Source organism: Schistocerca cancellata, chromosome 3 (genome assembly GCF_023864275.1).
Source record: "Schistocerca cancellata isolate TAMUIC-IGC-003103 chromosome 3, iqSchCanc2.1, whole genome shotgun sequence".
NCBI classification, from domain to species: Eukaryota; Metazoa; Arthropoda; class Insecta; order Orthoptera; family Acrididae; genus Schistocerca; species Schistocerca cancellata.
The window spans coordinates 397,354,016-397,376,218 of record NC_064628.1 but is presented as its reverse complement, the minus strand read 5'-3'; the positions used below and the strand labels follow the sequence as shown (position 1 = coordinate 397,376,218).

At 39.1% G+C, this 22,203-nt stretch overlaps 1 protein-coding gene across 1 annotated transcript in view; it reads right to left on the bottom strand.

Moving 5' to 3' along the window:
* LOC126175129 (caspase-2) overlaps window positions 1-22,203 on the bottom strand; it is a 77,162-nt gene that overhangs the window by 18,694 nt on the left and 36,265 nt on the right. The window contains exon 5 of the mRNA XM_049921683.1: window positions 84-257. Coding sequence (XP_049777640.1) covers window positions 84-257 — 174 coding nt within the window. The remainder of the gene's footprint in view (window positions 1-83; window positions 258-22,203) is intronic.

Here is a 22,203-nt window from a genome sequence, read left to right as displayed (position 1 = left end):
GGAGGAGGAGGAGGAGGGGGAACTCCAGTAGCAATAATAGTAATACGATGATGTTGACAAAGTCTTTCAACAATAGAACTAACCTTGTAACACAGGTCATTGTAGATTGTTACATCATACCCTAAACCTTCCAGAAGGTCTTTCAAGTTCCTCTCATCAATTTCAGCTCCACGTCTTTCTGGTTCAATATTTTCTAGGAACTGTATATTATTTATAATGAGAGCATAACCCTTCGGACGTGAGAGCATTGTATAAACCTGTAATTAAGAATAATACAACATAAAATTACATGTGAAAAGCAGGCAGATTGAAAACTACAGTAAATACTGTAGTGCATGAATTGTGTAAACAACAAAATAATTAGAGTAAATTATTCAAATTAAAAACAATCTTGGTTGTAACTCAATCTTTTATTAATGACATGTTTAATTTTCATGGGGCATGTTCAGATTATCTTAATACCTTTTTCTTTTAATTTTGCTTTTACTTCATTGTAAAAATGATAAAAAGGCTTTGTGCTAGATTAAAGCATGTGTCGAATCAGATGAACCTGCAGACACCCAATTTGATGAGTGCTTCAGTCGAGCACAGAGTCGTTTTGTGGTTTTTAAAATGTTTTCAAAGAAACATTATAAGATAATGTGAAGGCAAAACACATCATTAATAAAAGATTAAGTTACAAACAAGACTGTCTTCTAATGTTCTGTATATGGTTGCTGAACTAGACAGCCTGAAAGAAAGGAAGAACTTTTAAAAGTATAGTAGTTCAGCAGACAGAACAGCAAAACTGTAATGATATTTCTACAATACACAATATTTTGGATTGATGGAAGCTCATTTTCAGGTTTGAGTATTACACAGTTGAATGGAATTCTTTTATCACCAAGTGCCATGTATTCTGTTACATTTTGTTATACAAAAAGTACTGGCACATTGCAAGATGCATTTAAAAAGAAACATTGAATCATGCAAATTTTGTATTCGCATCATCATCATCATCATCATCCCTAAACATGTCACAATTAAAAAATACTACTGCAAACCAATCCAGAGGAAGATAAATTTGAGTTTTGGAGAAATGCAAGAACATGAGAGGCAATGCTGACCTTGACCCTATGACTAATCTTAGAAGACAGAGTGAAGAAAGTCGAATATACATTTATATTATTTGTAGTTTAGAAAAATGTTTCAACATTGTTGACAGGAATACAGTCTTTGGAAGCTAAAGGCTCTCTCTGCTGCTAGTGCAGAAACAAAACAAGTTGTGAGAGTCAAAGGACATGGAATGGAGGCAGTAACAGAGATGGGATGAGCAAGGGCTGTAGCCTATCTGCCATGGCATTCAGTCCATGTAATGAACAAACAATTACGGAAGATAAAGAGAAACCTGAAAAGGAATTATAGTTCAGCAGGGAGAAATTAAAAGTTTAAGGTTTGCTGATGACAAGGACTAGGAAAGTCAGTTGAAGAGAACAGTTAGTCTCCTGAAAATACAGAGGTTGTGCAAAAATATGGGAACACAACAAATGCAACACATTACCATGCCTAATATGGTGTAGGAAAACTGTTGGCATTCAAAACAGTTTCCTTTCATCTGACAAGTAGAGGTCCCCTCATTTAGATCGAGTTTCTGAAACCATAGATATGGCGATGTAGGTTATAATCCCAGTTATCACACCCTGCAGCCATTCATCCTGGTAAGCCCTTGTTTGTGAGTAATGGAAAAAAACAGAATATTATGTGACACTCAATAACTTTAAAAGAAAAGAATTTTGTACCCTGGCTGCATGGTGTAATGGGTAGGGTACGGTGTTCATGAGCTGAAGTTGTGAATTCAAATCTTGTCAGGGGCTTTAAATTTTTTAATTTTTTATCAAAATGACTTTGAACACTATTTTTATTTAATGAACTGGTTTAAATGTAATTTTTGATGTCTATTTCTTTGTCAAACAATTTTAATCATCATTTGAAGTTTTTCATTTGTACTTTCTTTTATACAATTCTTTTTCCACTTGGAATGCTCGTGAATCTGAATTTATTCATATTTGTCTATTATAATATTAAAATACCTGAAAATGTTAACCTGTCAGTTAAAAAACAAAAGAGGAAATTATCTATTTATAATGACTGTGCAATGGCGTCAAAAATGTATTTTCGTTGGGAGATGTGCATTTTTTTGGATGGTAATTGTTGTATAAACGTTTAAAATGTAGCCTAAATTCCTGATGCACTGTGGGCAAATGGACACAGATGAAGATTTGAATGAAATAAGGGATTATAAGTAAAACAAAATTCAAGCAAAATGAAGAACAGAAATAATTAATGCAATAACATGGATGAAAAATAAGGCGATAAAAGAAAACAACTTGAATCGAAATTAATATGTAAAACAAATTAAAATCACATGAACAAAGATTTCTACCAGAAAAATAATGATAGGAAGAAAAAAGAGAGAGCAAATGAAGAAGTTGATACGGAGATTAAAATGGTGTGGCAAAGGAATAGAAATAAAAAAAATGCATTTAAATCAATTACTTGAATAAAAATAATGATCAAAGTAATTTCAATAAAAACTGAAAAATAAAAGAAATTTAAAGTACCTGACGAGATTCAATCCCATGACCTTCTGCACATGAAAGCCTCATCCTATCGATTACACCACACTACACCACACAAACAGTCAATGTGACAACTTTTTCAATGCTACCGAGCATCACGCAAAATTCCTTTCTTTTTTTTTTTCTTCAATAACTCACAAAGGGGGTCCCACCAGAGTAAATGGTTAAAAGATGTTATAGCTGGGATCTTGACATACATTGCTGTATAGATGGTCTCAAAAAGTTGATCCCATCACTGGGCCCCCCTCCTTATGAGGTGCTATTTCATATGTTATGTGATGTTTGTACACTCATGGATAAATTTCCAGTCACCATTAATAATTCTGATCTCATATATTTGAACTGCAAAGTCCGATTAACAGTATATGACATTAACAATGTAGGAAAAGACAGTTACTATCTGCCATAAAGAAGACACATCAAGTTGCATGCAGACACAATTAAAAGACAATCACATATAGCTTTTGGCCACAGCCTTTGTCAGTAGAATGCACTCTCTCTCTCTCTCTCTCTCTCTCTCTCTCTCTCTCTCTCTCTCTCACACACACACACACACACACACACACATACATACACAAATGTAACATCCTCAATATCATTACAATGGTAGATTTTAATTTTGATAAGCTATCAATTACCTCTAAGTGTTCTCTGTGAGATGAAATTATATGTTGTTTGATTTTGGTATTCATTGTTTGTATTTCAGAAATAGGAGCTCAATTTTAATATGCTGGCTATCTATTCTAGTAGTTAGTTCATCCACCTGGGTTTTTATAATAACGTTAGTAGTGTATAACCAAGCACTTGGCTCCTTTTCGAAATCTGTATTTGCTTTCTTTATATCAGTACTCAATTGTGCATTGAACGTTTTAAATCACTCTGGTACATTCGACTCCATATCTCTCATAACCGTTGTCATACAATAACAGCAAAATACATTCATAATTAAACCTGACCTATTACTTTAACACTGTTGAACACAGCGCTGTACAATACATACAAACTTCAGTTATTAAATCGCTCGCAGTTTACCCCACACTAGTACAATCAATGACAACGACATTTCAATGGTGACTGAATACAGTTTGTCAGGCTGAGATACCACTGGAAAGCTGCAGGACTGATGCTGTTTGGCTGGAAGCTGGGGTACAGCTGAAGCCAATACTGTTACAGCTGAAGCCAATACTGTCAGTTGACAATCTGCAGATGTAATCTGCAACGGTTGCTGTTAAGTCACCATTGGACTGACACAACCAAATCCCCCTGGTGTCGCAGATAAAAATCTTCTGACTCATGGACTACCACAATTCTGTCATAATTGTATAACTGTAACTGAAGGATTTCAATAACTGCTCATGGGCCACTCTAATCATTTCAAAATTCTGATGTGGTAGTGATATCAATTGCTTTTGCACTTCATCATAATTTTAGATGTTGACATTTGTCGATAAGGCAGAAATGCTATGGTTCTGCACTCAGTCTCATTTCATGTGAGACAGGACATGATACACTCATGGATAAATTTCCAGTTGCTGGTAATTAATAATTCTGACCTTATTTGTTTGAACTGCAAAATCAGAATAACTGTGCATGTTGTCATGAATGTAATCTTCGCCACATCCTCCTGCAACTTCTTCTGAGCTGAAAGTTGAAAAGGACTCTTATAAATCTCAACTTTCCAATAAATGACATAGAGGCCTTCTTCGTTAATATGAATATACTGAACTATTTGATACAATAGTTGAACTCCTCATACAATACTTTATGACAACAGAGCTGTATCATTACATGTGCTAAACAAAATTTTGGCCAGTAGTAATTGACATTCATTCTCTCTCGAATGACATCTAACGAATGACATCGAAGATCCTCCAGATGTCAGTGACATCATTGTGATTGTCACTGATGTCTTTCTTCTGTGGAGCATGCTGTACCTCTGACGCAGGAGTCGACAACATGGAATAAACTGTCCAAACTGCAGGTACCACAAAGCGACGTAACATTTCTATCACCCACTTAGCTTGCAGATGGGCTGTGTCCATTTAACTGCAGATTACAAGCTCAGGTGAAAAATATCCATACAGCATTCTGTACTAACTTGTTACTTAAATATAACTTTTGTGGTGACAATCATCATTCATGAGCTTGATAAATGGTGTACAACTCAACACTTCACCAAAGTGGTATGTTACACTACACATATCAGAATGGATAAATACAAGTCCTGTATGGTTTCCACAAGAATCTTATACCACTCTTCCAGCAAAATAATGGCAAATTCAGATAATGATGATTGAGATGGATAGCTATCTCACACACTTCTCTCAATAGTAGATCACAAAGGCTCAACAATATTGAGATCTGATGACAGCGGTGGTCAGGAGAGGCGCAACAATTCATCCTCGTGCTCACAAAACCGGTACTGGATGATGCGAGCTGTGTGAACATTACCCTGTTGTCTTGGAACACAGCATCATCACTGGGGACAAACACTGTACCATGGGATGAACCTCATCAACAACAATAGTAGTGTAATTCTTGGCAGTAATGTGACACTGCAGAGTAACCAAGCGGGCCCATGGAGCACCACAATACGGCTGCTCAAATCATCAATAAACCTTCACCAGTTTAGCCTTCGGACATAAACTTCGCCAGAAATTGGAAACAGTGTGAAACAAGACTAATCCAAAAAATGACATTCTTCCACTGCTCCACAGTCCAAGTCTTATGGCTTCAGCATCACCTCCCCTGTTATGGGCATTCACATTACTTACGAGTGATTTTGGATTCCAGTCTGCCCTTTAATTCCCTGCTTCTGAAGCTCCTTTCGTGTTGTTTGGTGCTGAAGGGGTTCACGTGATTGACAGTCAGATATGCAGCGACTTTTGCAACTGTTGTCCTTTTATTTTTCAACACAATACTCTTCAATGACCGACTGTAACGATCGGTCAACACACACTTTCACTCACATTATGACTTAGTGGGTGACGTTTTACTGCTTTCTCTGTATGCAGTGCCTCTTGAAACACCAGACACTTTGGCTACCTCAGTTATGGATGCACCCATCGTACAAGCAACAAGTTTTCCCACATATGAATTCATGTATCTTAAACTACAGAGGACATTGTTCTGACCATGACTCACACTTGCAACATTTTGAGGACATTACCACAGGTGCTGTTCATTGTCAAATATAATAGCACAACCTGCAAGCATGGCCAGCATGTGCACTTATGTACAAGCACGCATTTCTCATGGTGTTTCCATATTTTTGTCCAAGCCCTGCAGGTTATAACACAAAGATCAAGAAAAATAAACCCAGTCAGATAATGCTATGAGAATTAGATTATAAAATGACACACTATTATTAGTAGACAAGTTGTGCTGTTTGGGCAGGAAAGTAACAGATGATGCCAGAAGTAAAGAGGATATAACACATAGGCTAGCGAAAGCAAGAAAAGCTTTTTGAAAAAGACAAATACATTTAACATGCAATATAAATTTAATTGTCAAGCACCCCCCCTCCCCCCAAATAGTCAAAATATTGCGCAATATTTCGTGATGCGCAATAATGATCAATGTGTAGGGGTGATATTGAGAGGTTCTGCAACAATATTGAGAACATCAAAAACATCTGAAATATATTGCATTGCTGGGAAATATTGTACCGTCTGCAGGTCTTATTGACAATATCCTTGACAGTCTCTCACATGCTACAGACTGTGAATATCAGTGTGTTCACTGTTTGTTGCTGTCATGGTGTTGTAAATGAGTTCCAAACAAGACCAAGCAGCACTTTGACTAGAGTGCATCAAAATGTACGAATCATTGCTGGTATTGTGCAATGTAAGGGAAGATGAGTACAAAAACACAGAGTTGGAGACTGAATCATAAGACTTGTTGTTCAGAAAATATGGGGAAAGGCCACAAATGCTGAAGTTTTAAAAAATTAATAAATGCAAAATTATTAATAAAATTATACACAGACATTTATGTGTGTGTCTACATTACCTAGCCGAATATAATCATTTAGTGCATGCATTATTGCATGACACATTTCTGTAACTATTTCTCAGATACTTTAGACTGAAACTGCCTCCTGTAAACTGTCCACCTCCTTAGCCGATTGGTCAGCACATCTGACTGCTGTGCAGGAGGCCCAGATATGTATGATTCCTGGTCGTGTCGGAGATTTTCTCCACTCAGGGACTGGTTGTTGTGTTGTTGCCATCATCATCGACACACAAGTTGCCCAATGTGGTGTCAACTGAAAGGATTTACAACTTGGTGGCCAAACTTCCCTAGATGGGGACTCCCAGCCACCAATATCATACAATCACTTCATTTTTCCCAGTAAGTCTGAAGTCTTTGAAAGACCTTCCAGTGGGAAGATATCATAGCATAATAGATAGATAAGCACTGAACTGGTAGAATTATATCTCTCATCATAGAATTTTGTTTTTTAATCATGGAGAGGATATGGGACACTGCAGAAATGTATGTTCAAATAACTTATGGGTTTGCTGCCGGGCGATGTCGTCCAACACCGCCGATATTTCGACAGGAGCAACCCCTGCCATTCTCAAGGCAGGGTGTGCTCCTGTCGAAATATCGGTGGTGTTCGACAACGTCACCTGGCAGCAAACCCATAAGTTATTTGAACATTCAATTTGCCGGGAAAAGTAAAGGTCTCACATTGCAGAAATGTATCTTGGGTGCGTGGGGGAGCTAGACTCTAAAATTGCCATTTTTGATCTAAATGAGTTCTCATATGCATCATTCCACAAGAACTACATTTTATTGATGACACAAAACAAACATTACATCCCAGGGGACTCACGGTTATCCACTGAATATTTGTAACAGGTACATTACTTTGTTACTTAAAAAAACAAAAAGATGATTACACAGCAATAGCTGAAGCCACAGCATTGTCTCATTGCGATTAGCCATGTAGTGCTACATTTGGCTAAACGACAAATTTAGTAGAATCATGAGAAATCACTTCCAGAAGTGTGTAAGAATTTTGTAATTATTTAAAACACCATACTCCAGAGGGTGGGAGGGAGGGTGGCAAGTGCCATTGTGTGGGGATGCCTATGTATGTTGATAACCTTTTCCAGTAATTTATTAAATGTTGGAACATCAATACATAAGAAGTTACGATAAATCTGTTTTTCCATTCAACCTCAACCTCAATTCTCCCAGTTTCTGTGAATCGTCTTTGATGCTCCTGGACTCAATTTTTCATCCACTTTTTTCTGTTTCTAACAGAGTAGAGCAATCACCACAGCACCAGCACCTTTATTGTCAACATAATCTGCATTTCCATAAAAGAGAAAGGTTGGCCCTCTTTATTAAGAAATATAGCACCACATCTAATTTTGTGCTTAGTTTTGTGTATATAATCAACTTACTAATTTATTTTGACTATTCCTAGTTAATATCTTTTGTTATAGGGTGAAATAAGTAATTGTTTCGTGACTTAGATTCTACTGTTAACTTATAAACAAATATAAATTCTGTACTATTTATAAACATTTGGAAGAGGAACTACTAGGTTCTTAAAGTATTTATTTGGCTCTATTCGGAAACATATTAGCAAAGCCAGCCCTTGATTAATTCCAAAATAATTACCTGGTTTGTCAAAAATATTGTTTGTATAACTATCAGTTAATTTCATTATTTATACAAATAATTTGGCCTAGCCATTGTGGAAGAAGAAACTATTAAAAAGAAAGAATTTTTATATGTATTTCATTAATTGAATTAGTTATGCTTTAATTATAATTTGTGTAAATTAAACATCGAACAATGTATAGTTTCGGTATCTATTGTTGTGAGGATATATAAAGGCCTGATTTTTGGTCCCAAGACAATCAGTCCACAGCCGATTTTCAGATGGGAAGTCTGTATCGGTTAGTGTAACAATAACGCATTAACTTAACAGTGGGATTAGTGCAACACAAATAATCTGTATGTTAAAATAATGACAGTGTCTGTTCAAAAGCTTAACAACCAATGAAATTCAGTTTAAGAGAAGCCTAAAGGATTTATTGGTGGCCAACTCCTTCTACTCCATTGATGAATTTCTTAGTAAAACCAACTGATTTGTATATAAGTACAACATAACTTCTGCACAATTTCAGTGCAGTAATGTGTTCACTGAAAATTTGTGTGTGTGTGTGTGTGTGTGTGTGTGTGTGTGTGTGTGTGTGTGTGTGTGTGTGTGTGTGTGTAAGTATAATCTAACTTCTGCACCATTTCAGTGCAGTAATGTGTTCATTGTAAATAAGTATTACAGTAGTTGTATTACATGTTTATTACCTTATAAATAAATAAAAAACTTTTTTATTTTAAATTCAGTGCATTAGTATTTGTAAAATGACTCTTAGTGTTCATTAAAAAATGACGATCATTCCACTTGGGACCTGTGGAATGGTACATTAGCTTATTTGTTTTAGTTGTAAATATTTGTCATGTATTGTTGTTTTTCTGACATGTTCCACATCCAGGAGGACCTCCTCACTACGGATCAATTGGAATGAAAGTAAATCTAATCTAATCTAAACATGTACCGTATTATTCTGGAAGAACTGTGTGGTTAGGTTTTTACTATTCATAGATGTTCAATGGTAAACTACTGTGGCAGTATGCTGATACCTGCCTGCAAGCTATTAATGAGGCTTATAAAATATTATCAATAGTGACCTCGCCATATATCTGTGTAATATTGGGGGGGCTGTTAACAGTGAGAGTAAAGAACTGTGAAACGCAACTGTGTAACTGTCGGCTACATCATTTACAGTAGTCAGTGTTGATCTTCCACCCCCCCCCCCCCCCCCCCATTTTTTCAGCCAGTATAACAATGCAGTACATCGACACTGAGCAGGCGAACATTACAAGTGTAGGTTGAACATCAATAATATTGCACAATATTACTGATGTCTAGGGATCACTTTAGAAAGTATTTTCAGAAAGCATTAATGGGGAGTGCAGTCTTACACAGAAGTGAAATGTGGATGATAAACCGAAGAGACAACAACAGAATAAAAGCTTTTGAAAAGGGGCACTACAGAAGAATGCTGAAGATTAGACAGGTAGATTAAGTAACTAATGAGGAGATACTGGATAGAACTGGGGAGACAAGAAAAGTTATGACAAAAGTTGACTAATATAAGGAATTTGTTTGTTAGGACAAATCCTGAGGCACAAGGAATAGTTAATTTGGTAATGGAAAAAAGCATGTGTGGGGTGGGGGGTGCTACCATAACAGAGGTTGTGGCGGTTTGACTTCTTTTTTTCTTTGTTTGTTTTCCTCGGTGTCAACGAACTGCATTGCTTGCTACACTGGCTGAAAAATGGGTTGTAGAAGTACAACAGTAGACGACAGGTGCACATTTGCATTTCACAGTACTTTACTTTCGCTGTTCACAACCCCCCAATAATACACAGTTATATGGCCAGTGCACTATTGTTTAACTTTTGATAAACGTCATTAATAGGGTGCAGGTGAGCATCCACATACTGCTACAATAGTTTCCTGTTGAACATCTACGAGCAATAATAGCCTAACCACATAGTTCACATTTCTTGAAGAATAAAAAGGTACGCATGGAACAGACAGCGTCATTGTTTTAACAAATGGCCTAATTGTGTTACACTTATATCACAGTTAAGTTGATGCATTGTTGTTGATCTAACCAACACAGGTTTCTTGTCTGAAACTCGACTGTGGACTAACTGTCTCTGCACCAAAAATCGGGCCCTTATATATTCTCACAATAATAGATACTGAAACTACATATTGTTTGAAGTCTAATTTACAGAAATTACAATGAAAACTTAACTCATTAAATTAACTGAATACATTGAAATATTGGTTCTTTTTAAGATTTTCTTCTACTGCAAGAGTTAGGCTGAATTATTTGTTTAAATCATTATATTAACATGTATAGTTATGCAAACAATACTTTTGACAAAACTGTTAATTGCTATGGAATTAATTATGGGCTGGCTTTGCTAACATTTTTTCGAATAGAGCCAAATAGATCTTTTAAGAATACAATTAGTTGTTCCTCAAAATGTTTATAATTAGAACAGAATTTATATTTGTTTATACATCAACAATAGAATTTAAGTTACAAAACAATCACTGATTTCACCCTATAATGAAAGTATTAACTAGGAACAGTCAAAATAAATTAGAAATTCAATTGCATACATAAAACTAAGCACAAAATTAGATCTTGTGTTATATTCTTTAAAACTGAGGGCCAATCTTTCTCTTTCATGAAAATGCAGATTACAGTCACGTATATTAATGGTTATTAGTTAAAAGTGAAAAAACGAATTTAAGGAGGCAGATGGCAAAACAAGAGGGCGCGACGTAGCGAGCTGGGATATTTTTATGTCCCCTCTTGTTTTGCCATCTGCCTCCTTGAAATTCATTGTTTCATTTTTTAATTAATTACCACTAACATATGTGAGTATAATCTGCATTTTAATAAAAGAAAAAGGTTGGACCTCAGTTTTAAAGAATATAACACCAAATCTAATTTTGTGCTTAGTTTTATGTATGTAATTCGTTTTCTAATTTATTTTGATTATTCCTAGTTAGTATCTTTCATTATAGTGTGCAATCAGTAATTGTTTCGTAACTTAAATTCTATTGTTGACATATAAACAAATATAAATTCTGTAATAGTTGTAAACATTTTGAAAAGGAAATGCTAGAATTCTTAAAGTATCTATTTGGCTCTAATCGGAAACATGTTAGCAAAACCAGCCCTTAATTAATTCCAAAGTAATTAACTGTTTTGTCAAAAGTATTGTTTGCATACTTATATTTGTTAATTTCATGATTTAAACAAATAATTCGGCCTAACTCTTCCAGTAGAAGAAACTGTTAAAAACAACCAATGTTTTGATGTATTCAGTTAATTTAATGAGTTAAGTTATAATTGTAATTTCTGTAAATTTAACTTTGAACAACGTATAAGTTCAGTACCAATTATTGTGAGATTATATAAGGACCTGGTTTTTGGCCCCAAGACAGTCAGTCCACAACCGAGTTTCAGACTAGAAACCTGTGTTGGTTAGAATAACAACAATGCTCCAACTGAACTGTGAAATAAGTGTTACACAATTAGGCCATGGGTTAAAACAATGATGGTGCCTACTCTGTATGTATCTTTCTATTCTTCAAGAACTGCGAACTTTGTGTTTAGGTTTTTACTGCTTGTAGATGTTCAACAGGAAACTATTGTTGCAGTATGTGGGTGTTCACCTGCAACCTATTAATGAGGCTTATCAAAAGTTAAACAATAGTGCACTGGCCATATATAACTGTGTATTATTGGGGGTTGTAAACAGTGAAAGTAAACTACTGTGAAATGCATCTATGCACCTGTCGACTACATTATTTAAAGTAGTCAGTGTTGTACTTCTGCACTCCAATTTTCAGCCAGTATCACAATGCAGTAAGTCAACACCGAGGACAACAAACAAAGAAATAAAAAGCACGGAATGCTATCACAAGGGGAAGTAAAAATATCCCAGTTTGCTTCATCACAAGATCATAAGCAGCCATGTCATAACCTTAGAACACTAATAAATAAAAGAAGTTAGAAGTGACTTCATGTTAAGCCCATTCGATGGAAGAAAAGAAAGCTAGGAACAAGGACGCCCCCTCAGAAAAAATCCACAAAATACACCGTAGAGACAGTGGAGTTTCTGAACCAGAGATTAATGTCATTTCCCATATTGCTAAAATGGATAAAAAGTAAAACACGGTCAACTGCCTGTGTGTTTCACTAAAATGATGTAGCGGGACTTTGAATTTCACCGCGCCACACTCATTCCCTCAGACAAAAATTATACCATCACAGTGGTATGAGCGCTCGACGGCAGAGAGAAAATACTAAAATTGTAACTCTTTTTTGTTTTTCTATCCGTTTCTTGTTTGTCTCTTGATAGCCGAAGCTTAAGGCAGGCGTGATCTGATGAAGACGTTAAAAAAAACTTATTAGCTAGTCTTGATCTGATTTTAATGTGTAGACATATTGTGGAAGTTGTTAAGAAATTCGGAGGATGGAAGCAGCAAAGTAAATTAAATTGCATACAGTATCAAGATGATTTTAATTGGTATAAATTAGTGATTCATGGACGATTGCATGATTTCGGAGCAGACTTTTCACGCTGAAATGAAGGAGATTTTTGAAGACCTGGACGCCGCACGAAAGAAGATAAGTTAACCTAGTAAAGGATGAACTCTTATCTACGCCACTTCCCCCTGTCAGTTACATTTTGTTATTCTCTGTTTATTTTCAATAATTTTTGTAGTGGAAATTGGTTTTGCTCAAAAACGCCACAAGGACCACCCCAACTATAGCTTTTCTGTAATACGAAGTCCGATCTGCATTTCTTTCTTTCTTTCCCTTTTTTCACGGTCATTAACGATTTAAAAAAAAACACACACACATTTTCACTTACGAATTCTTCCCACATTTTCAACCTTTTTTTCTTTTTCTTTTCTTTTTTTATTAACCACTACAATGAGCAAAAACTCAGATGGCAAACATACACTGGAACATAAGCAGTTAAAAAAGGGCATTCGGTCAGGAAATGGCAAGCTGTCAAAGGTTGATGACAATGAACAGAAAGTGGGGAAGGATCACCACATAACAAATGGCAATGGCTGAAAATCATGACAAAGGGGCTGCGAGGAGGTTGGCCAAGCCACTGGGAGAGGTTTAATTCTCTGGAGCTTGTTCCAGTGAAGAGAAGACCAATGGTGACACGAAAGTGACACCACCTGCTAACAGATGGCAACATGCAGATCATCCAAAGGGATGGAAGAGCCTAGCATGTCAAGGTAGGAGGACAGTGTACAACACACAGAGTTTCTGAATGGCACTGAGAGAGTTGGAGCAGATGACACAGTTAAAAAAGTCTGTGTTGCTGGATGCACTAGCTGGCCTGACAGAGGGCGAAGAGCTATACTGTAAAAATATAGCAGTGTTCTGGAAGTCAGTACTGAAAATGGTCGGTGCCAATGACAAAGGCACACCCGTCACCATGGTCAGTCTCAGAGCCATCAGTATACATGAGGGCACTGTCGTTAAGTTGTGTGCGAAGGTCAAGAAGCTTCAGTGATAGATCGAATCTGGGATAGTGTCCTTAGGAAGTGAATGAAGTCCAAGATAAACACAGGCCACCACACAAACCCAAGGCAGTGAAGGGTTCACATCTATTGGGAATATGGCAGGTAACATGAAGTTAGCTGCCAGAGCATTAGCCGAAAGAAAACTCCTCGGAGGTAACAGAAAAGATGGGCATGCCTCATACTGGTGGTCAAAGGAATCATTGAAAAAGAGGACACAGGATAGGTGATCAGGCACAGCAGACAAATGGCATGCATATTCACTGTGGAGGGCATCATGCCGGTATGACAGTGGTAGTTCAGCAGCTTCTGCACAGAGACTCTCGACTGGGCTAGTGTGAAAGGTACCAGTGGCCAAACATATTCTATGATGAGGGATTGAGTTAAGACGGCATAAGATGAACAGATGTGCAGAGGAATAAATGAAACACCCATAATCCAACTTTGAACAAACTAGGGATTGGTACAAATGGATGAGGGTGATCCAATCCGCTCCCCAGGAAGTACTGCTTAGGACACTGAGGAACCGAGTATAGCGTGTGGCCAGGTAAGACACGTGGGAGGACTCAGAAAGTTTCCTATCAAGTATGAGCGCCAAGAAATTCATAGTTTCAGCGAACAGAAGAGTGACAGGCTCAAGGTGTAAAGATGATGGAAGTAACCCATTGTGCCACCAGAAATTCATACAAACAGTTTTGTCAATGGAAAAGTGAAAGCCATTGTCAATGCTCCATGAGACATGACAATCAATACATCACTGATGATGCTGTTCAACAAGACAAGTCCAAGAAGGACTGCAATAGATTGTGAAGTCACTGACAAAAAGGGAGCCAGAGATGCCTGATTGGAAACAGTCCATAATAGGATTAATGGCGATAACAGAGAGGGTGACGCTCAGGATGGAGCCTTGAGGCAGCCCATTCTCCTGGATAAGGGTGTCTGACAAGACCAAACCAATACATACCTTGAAAACTCAGTCTTTTAAAAATTCATGAAGGAAATGGGGCAGCGAACTCGGAAGCCCCAGATGTAGAGAGTACGGTAGATACTAGTCCTCTATCAGATGTTGTAGGCTTTCTCCAAATCAAAAAACATGGCCATAATCTGGTGTTTCCACAGAAAACTGTTCATGACATGGGTTGACAATGTGATGAGATGGTCAACTACACACCAGCCCACTCAAAATCCACATTGTGTAGTCATTAGTGGATTGTGAGACTCGAGCCACGATACGAGCTGGCCATGAATCATATGTTCCCTCAAGTTGCAAACACAGCTTGTGAGAGAAATGGCGCGGTAGCTAGAAGAAAGGCATTTGTCCTTACTGGGCATAGGTATGGGTACGACAGTGGCTTCTTGCCAGTAACTAAGAAATGTGCCATCTGTCTAAATGTGATTGTAAGTACAAAGGAGGAAGTTCTTGCCTGAATGAGAACGGTGCTGCATAATCTGAATGTGAACACCGTCCAGCCTTGGGGTGGAAGATCGAGATGAAGCAAGAGCGTGGTCTAGGTCTCTCCTAGTAAAAACGGCAATGTAACAGTCATGATTCTGAGAGGAAAAAGGTGTCACATGAGCCTTCTCCACTCATTTCCAAGGGAGGAAGGCAGGGTGACAGTAGGTGGAGCTCAAAATCTCCACAAAATTGATGCATTGGGTGTTGGAGATAACAACGGCATCCAAAATGACATCATTGTCACAGTCAGGCCGGAAATTGGGGAGTGGACCTTGGTCCCAGAGATCTGAAGGAGGTTGCCCTACAAGACGGAAGAGGGAGTGAAACTGTTAAAATGAAATTTGGCTAGATTTTTTGCTATCTCCAAGAATGTGACAGCAATGAACACACATCTGTTTGTAACAAATATAGTTTGCCACTGTAGGATGCCAGTTAAAAACACTGAGAGCAAATCTCCCTGCAGGAATTGCATCGTGACACACCTCAGTCCAGCAGGGGACTGCGACAAGGCGTGGTAAAGATGAAGTGTGGGTTATGGAATGTTCTGCAGTGGTAAGGATAATGTTCGTAAGGCACTATATCTAGTCATCACGAATGGGGAAAAGTTGTTTGTTGAAGGTCACCAGGGAGGAGTAAAGCCTTCAGTCAGCCTTAGAAAGCTTCCAGTTGGGTTTACATGAAGGTGGGGTAGGAGTCAGCAAAGGGATAGCACACGGGAAATGGTCACTCAAGAGTGTGTCAGAGAGGATGGACCACTCGGGACAACAAGCAAGCTGGGCAGTGCAGAAGGAGAGGTCCAAATGTGAATAGGTGTGTGTGGAGTCTGAAAGGAATGTGGGTGCTCCAATGCTAAGACACATGGGGTTGAGTTGATTGAGAAGGTCAGCCAAGTGGAAACCCGTTGGACAAGATTTTGAAGAGCGTCAAAGAGGATTGCCAAGCAGCAAAAAGGGGTGAGGCAGCTGACCAATAAGCTGGAGTAAGTCAACCATGGTTACAGCAAATGATGGAGGGATATAGACATTACAAAGAGAAAAGGTGAAATGAGGAGGAAAATATGACTGCAACAGCTCGCAGCCAGGTGTTCAGTGATATGTTTGGCTGTGCTGTGAAAGTCATCTTGAATGAGCAGCATGACTCCCCCATTGCCATTGAATGCCATCCTCAAGGGAGGTGGTAGGGGAGAGGTGAGGGAGGGGGAAGGGTGATGGGGGCAGGGAAAGGTCAAAGTGGACCAGAAGGAAACTGATAGGTCAAAGCAGTTGTGAGGATGCAATTTTATTTCTTAGAGGCAGAAAATGACAGGACACTGCAATTTCAAGAGCAGTTGTAATTCCTCCATGTTGGACCTAATGCCACGAATGTTCCATTGGAGAAGAATCATAACGAAGAATGGGAAGGAGGGAACAAACGACGGATAGTCACCTCAGCAGCTGCTGAATGCCAGCCTTTGAAGACTTACTGCTACGGGGTGCATAGGCTGAAGGATCCCGTTCCGAAATCTACAGAGGCATCAGCATTCTCCCTGGATCAGCCTGTGGATTTCAGGGCAGAAAAATGGTAGGTGTTGTGCATCGTCAAAATGGAGGTCAGCCAGTGAGGTTATCATGATGTGACACCGTTGAAGAGAATCTCTGTGTCTTGGGAGGAGAAGACCATTTGTCTTTGTTCAATTTCTGAGGATGTTTACAGTTGGTAGATGAAGACTTACACATTTGTTGGCAGGATGGACGTAAAAAGTCATCACGGGAATATTCCTTTTGTTCTTTCTGGCCAGCAGGTTGTGTAACAGTTGATTTCACCACCGGGGGTGATGATTTGGTGGCTTGTTGTGCAGATGTAGGAGAAGAAGACAGGGGTGATACCATGATACTGTGCGATTTCACAACTGCAGTACTGTATTGGAGATCAGAAGTCGGCACGGCATTGCAAGAACAGTACTATAATGCTGGATGGTAAAATGTGGGGCTTTTGACTAGCCAGCAAATTGTGAGTGACAAGATAGAGTACTTTTTCCTTCTCCAGATCTGCTGGACAGCCAGCTCCTCTAGATACATGGGAAAATTCACAGGATGAGGTGGCATGGTCACCATTACAGCTGATAGAGCGGGGAGAAGATGACGGGTAATCTCCCTTGTGAGCAAGCAACTCATATGGCCACGTTTTGACAGGATATGTGAGTGTGGTTATAATGTTGAACTGGTATCAATGCATCAGATTTGGATTGTACAGTCGGACCGTGGATGACTTCACAGTCTGCCTTAAACCTCAATATAAGCACTACTCAATCAAATGTAAGAAAAAGAATGCATGTAGGTACTAAGTTTGCATCATCTTCTAACCCGATGGATTGCAGTGACATCCTGATCAGAGAGATAAGTTTGGATTTCTCCCTTGGTCAGACCATCAAGCAGCCGAATGTGTAACACCACGCGAAGAACTCAGCATATGATGGGCCTCGACATAAACAGAATAGCAGTGAGAGCATGATTTCACAGGACCTGCAATAGCATCAGCACCTTTCTGAGTAATAAATGGACTAAACATAGCAAAGGATGACCTCCTTCAGTTTGTGATACCATGAGAAACCAGGGTGCAGCTTGGATAGTGTTTGAATCTTTAGCCTCATTCTGTTTATGTTTAGTAGACGTAGACTGGTGATTGGCTCATTGCAAAAAAATCCCCCAGGATTGCCAGCAACTCTGACGGCATGCTCCTTCCAACTTGCCCCCCCCCCCCCCCCCTCAGAGGGGGGACTCACCTCCTTAGGTGATTGTTCACACTTGATGTCACATCTCCCAAACTCTTGAGAGAGGGACCAACTGGAATTGGAAATGTAACAGCTCAGACAATCAGCCCTCCCTGAGCAGTGCGAATCTTATCTATCAACTCGGGTCTGGGAATTATGTGTTACACAGACACCTGCATGGACCGGTCTTCAGGAGCACATGGAGGAAAAAGAAAGAAAGAGAAACTTCAAACACCAAAGCAGAGGAAGGTGAGGGAATGGAGAATGAAGAAAGAAAGAAAAAACAGATGAGGGACTGTTCTGATGCTGGACTATCAAAACTTTGGAATGCATTCCCAAAACTATCCAAGGCATGTTTTCCAAGGCAGGGGAAAAAGAATGGCAGGAGGATAGACATGCAGCATGGAAAGGGAAGAGAGGTGCTACAAAGGCTGGGGCCCCATGGCAGACAAGCATAAACACCTCGAAGGGTGGTGAGCCCCTTGGGGGGAAGCTATCTGTTGATGCCGCTAGACAGGTTGTGCTGGCAGGAGTGCTTCCAGTAGAAAGGGTAACTAGCATGCTGAACTTTCGAACATCTCCACGAAATTCACCCATATTTCAAAATTTTCACAGGGGACTGCCAATAAAAGTATGGTAGTTAAATTCAGATGTTGCTCTGGAACACAGATTTTGTCACTCTGCAGTGGAGTGTGAGCCGTTTTCTAACTTCTTGCCAAATTAAAACTGATGTTACACCAGGACTTGAATGCAGAACTTGCCTGTCTAAAATATTTGTACATCAACCACCTTTGTAAACTTGGAACTCAGTGCTGTGGTTAACATCTGAGTCATTATATCCAATTGAAAACAGGAAGCAGGTTACACATCAGAGTGCTGGTAACCTCTCTGCCATCGCATTTCCTCTAACTCTTCTTGCCCTGGTTATTTATTTTAATTCAGGGAGTTACTGAATATGGGGGTAAGCAAGTGCCCACTGCGCGTAGCATTCTTTTCACAGACAGCTACACACTCACTTTCTCGTCAGAAACCTCGATATGCTGGTACACAAAGATGATAGTGGAAGTTCCACAATGCTGCAGCTCAAATGCCTTGAGCATCCTGTTCATTAATGTGAATGTTATTTTCCTTCAGCATTGTTGGGATGATGAGAGCTCACTGTATGTGTAATGAGTCAGTTATGATTTAGACCTCATTCAGCTGAAATCACCTGGTGATCTGGAGAACTCACACAGAGGCCTCTGCAGTTAACACTGATGTCTTCTTAGAAAGTGAGCATGACCATTCTGATTGGTGATCAGAACAACAGAAGGCACCATGCACATGTTGTTTAACTGTTATTTTCGGCCGATTAGTGAATACTGTACTTTCATTGTATCTGGTCACAGCATTAGCAAAGTTGTCTTCAATCCATACTTAATGTTTGACTTTTCACTTCCAAGAAGGATTGGATTTTACTAAAACTGATTAGCTGAGAAAGACAAATTCTGAAGTGCTAGTTATTCCATTGAAATTGGTGGTAAAAAAGGATTTCTATTATGTATAGATTACTATTTTTGTCCCAAGAGAGAAAGAATTATTTGGCCAAAGCAGTTCCTGCAGCTCATTTATTTTATGAACAATGGGAGACCCAAAGAGGCTGCATTCTCTACAACATTATTTTTTTACAGTTGCGGTCTTCAGTCCGAGGACTGTTTTGATGCAGCTCTTCATGCCATCCTATTCTGTGCAAGCCTCATCATCACCAAATAACTACTGCAACCAACACCCTTTTGCACCTACTTACTGTATTCATCTCTTGGTCTCCTTGTACAACTTTCAGGTCCTGTACTTTGCTCCAATACTAAATTGGTGATCCCTTGATGTCTCAGAATGTGTCCTATCAACTGATCTGTCCTTTAGTCAAGTTAGGTCACAAATTTCTTTACTCCTCAATTTCTACTCAGTACCTCCTTTCACGATATACCCATCGAATCTTCAGCATTCTTCTATAGCACCACATTTCAAAAGTTTCTATTCTCTTCTTGTCTGAACTGCTTATCATACACATTTCACTTCCATACATAACTACACTTCAGACAACTACCTTCACAAAAGACATCCTAACACTTAAATCTATATTTGATGTTAACAAATTTCTCACCTTCACAAATGCTTTTCTTACCATTGCCAGTCTATATTTTATCCTCTCTACTCTGGACATCACTAGTTATTTTGTTGCCCAAATAGCAAAATTCATCTACAACTTTTAGTGTCTCATTTCCTAATCTAATTCCCTCGGCATCACCTGCTTTAATCTGACTACATTCCATCACCCTTGTTTTGCTTTTGTCAATCCTCCTGTCAAGACGACGTCCATTCCATTCAACTAAATTTCCAAGTCCTTTTCTGGCTGTGAAAAATTACAATGTCATCGGCAAACCTCAAAGTTTTTCTTTCCTCTTCCTGAACTATAATTTCTTCCCCAAATTTTTCTTTCGTTTCCTTTACTGCTTGCTTAATGTAAAAGTAGAATAACACTGGGAATAGGTGACATTCTCATTCTCTTCTCAACTGTTCCTTCTCTTTCACACCCCTCAACTCTTATAACTGCCATCCCATTTCTGTACAAGTCGTAAATAGCAAATTGTTCCCCATATTTTGTCATTGCTACCTTCAGAATTTCAAAGTGTATGTTTCAGCCAGTGCTGTCAAAAGCTTCCTCTAAGTATACCTATAAATGAAGGTTTGTTTGTCCTTACCCTATCTTCTAAGAGCGGTTGTAGGGTCAGTGTTGCCTCACGCTTTCCTACATAATGTTATCTGCCAGGAACTGATAATGAATACAAAGTGGTATCTACACTGACACTGAACAAACGTTGGAAGCATAGCCTAGCACAGCTGTACTGTATATTACAGAGGAAATTGTGGCAGCCAGTAGACTGACGACAACAAAATGCATTACTACACTGTTGGCCATCCAAAATGCAACACCCTGAAGGAAGCATCCACATCAGGTGAAATTTGCAGCTGCATCTGCGGTGACGAGAAATGCATGTGATTAGCATTTCAGTGCAGGAACCTATCAAGGGTGCCAGTAGCGACACCTGCAAGTGCTATATAAAGGGGGAACAGACCGTGACGTGGCTGTACTGGAATTGTTCTTTCATATGGTTGTTTTGCGTAAGCAGCTTCAGTATGCCTCATAGAAGATAGTGAGCATCTTTTTAGTATGTTTTGGGGTTCGACCAAGAAAGAATAGTTCCCTACAGGGATTGCGGATTATCCTTCAGAGAAATTACATCAGATGGAACCAAGCAACTGTGATGTGGGTCTGTAATTTCTGGATTAAGGAGGGAACAACAGACCTATAGGACTGATCGCACCAACCTTGTTGCACCACTACATGTGACGACAGGCCTACTGTGTGCATGACAGTGATGGATTGCTCTGCTACATCATGAACAATATCACAACAAATTCGATCTATTGCCAACAAGCACTGTCTGTGTATACCACTTGATGTCTTTAGCACCAGAATGGAGAGCCACAAGGCGTCCATTGCTGCATTTACCACCAAGTCAATACCACAGACGTTTGCAGTGGCAATGGTGCGATGAAAACAGATGTGACCAACGGAATGGGACAACACTGTTTTTACTGACAAATACTGGTTCTGCCAGCACCTCCAGCATGGTCAGAGTAGAGTCTGGAGACACCATGAGGCTGTTGAACTGTTGCCTTATGCATCATCATACTGGTCCTCCACCTGATATTACTATTTGGGATGGTATTGGATTCCACTCTCACACCCCTGTAGCAGCCAGTATTACATCTCTGAAGTGTTGGATCCTGTTGTCCTCTCATACCTTCAGAGCTTGCCAACAGCCGCACTGGAACAGGATAATGCATGACCACACATGGAATGCAATGTTCAAGACTTCATCGTCCACTGGATTGCATTGCTGTCTTGGCCTCCCTGTTCTCCTGCCTACCGAAAACATCTAGTCGATTATTACAGAACGATTGGCCCATTATTACACCACCCACTGCTACACCAGATCAACTTTGGCAATATGTGGAAGCAGCATGGACTGCTACACACCAACAACACATACAGAACCTTTTTGATTCAATGCTGAGGCAAGTAGCAGCGGTTATACCAAGCAATGGGGGCAGCACTCATCATCTTCCTCACTTCACATGAGGCTGTATTTTCAATCATAAGCTTTGTACA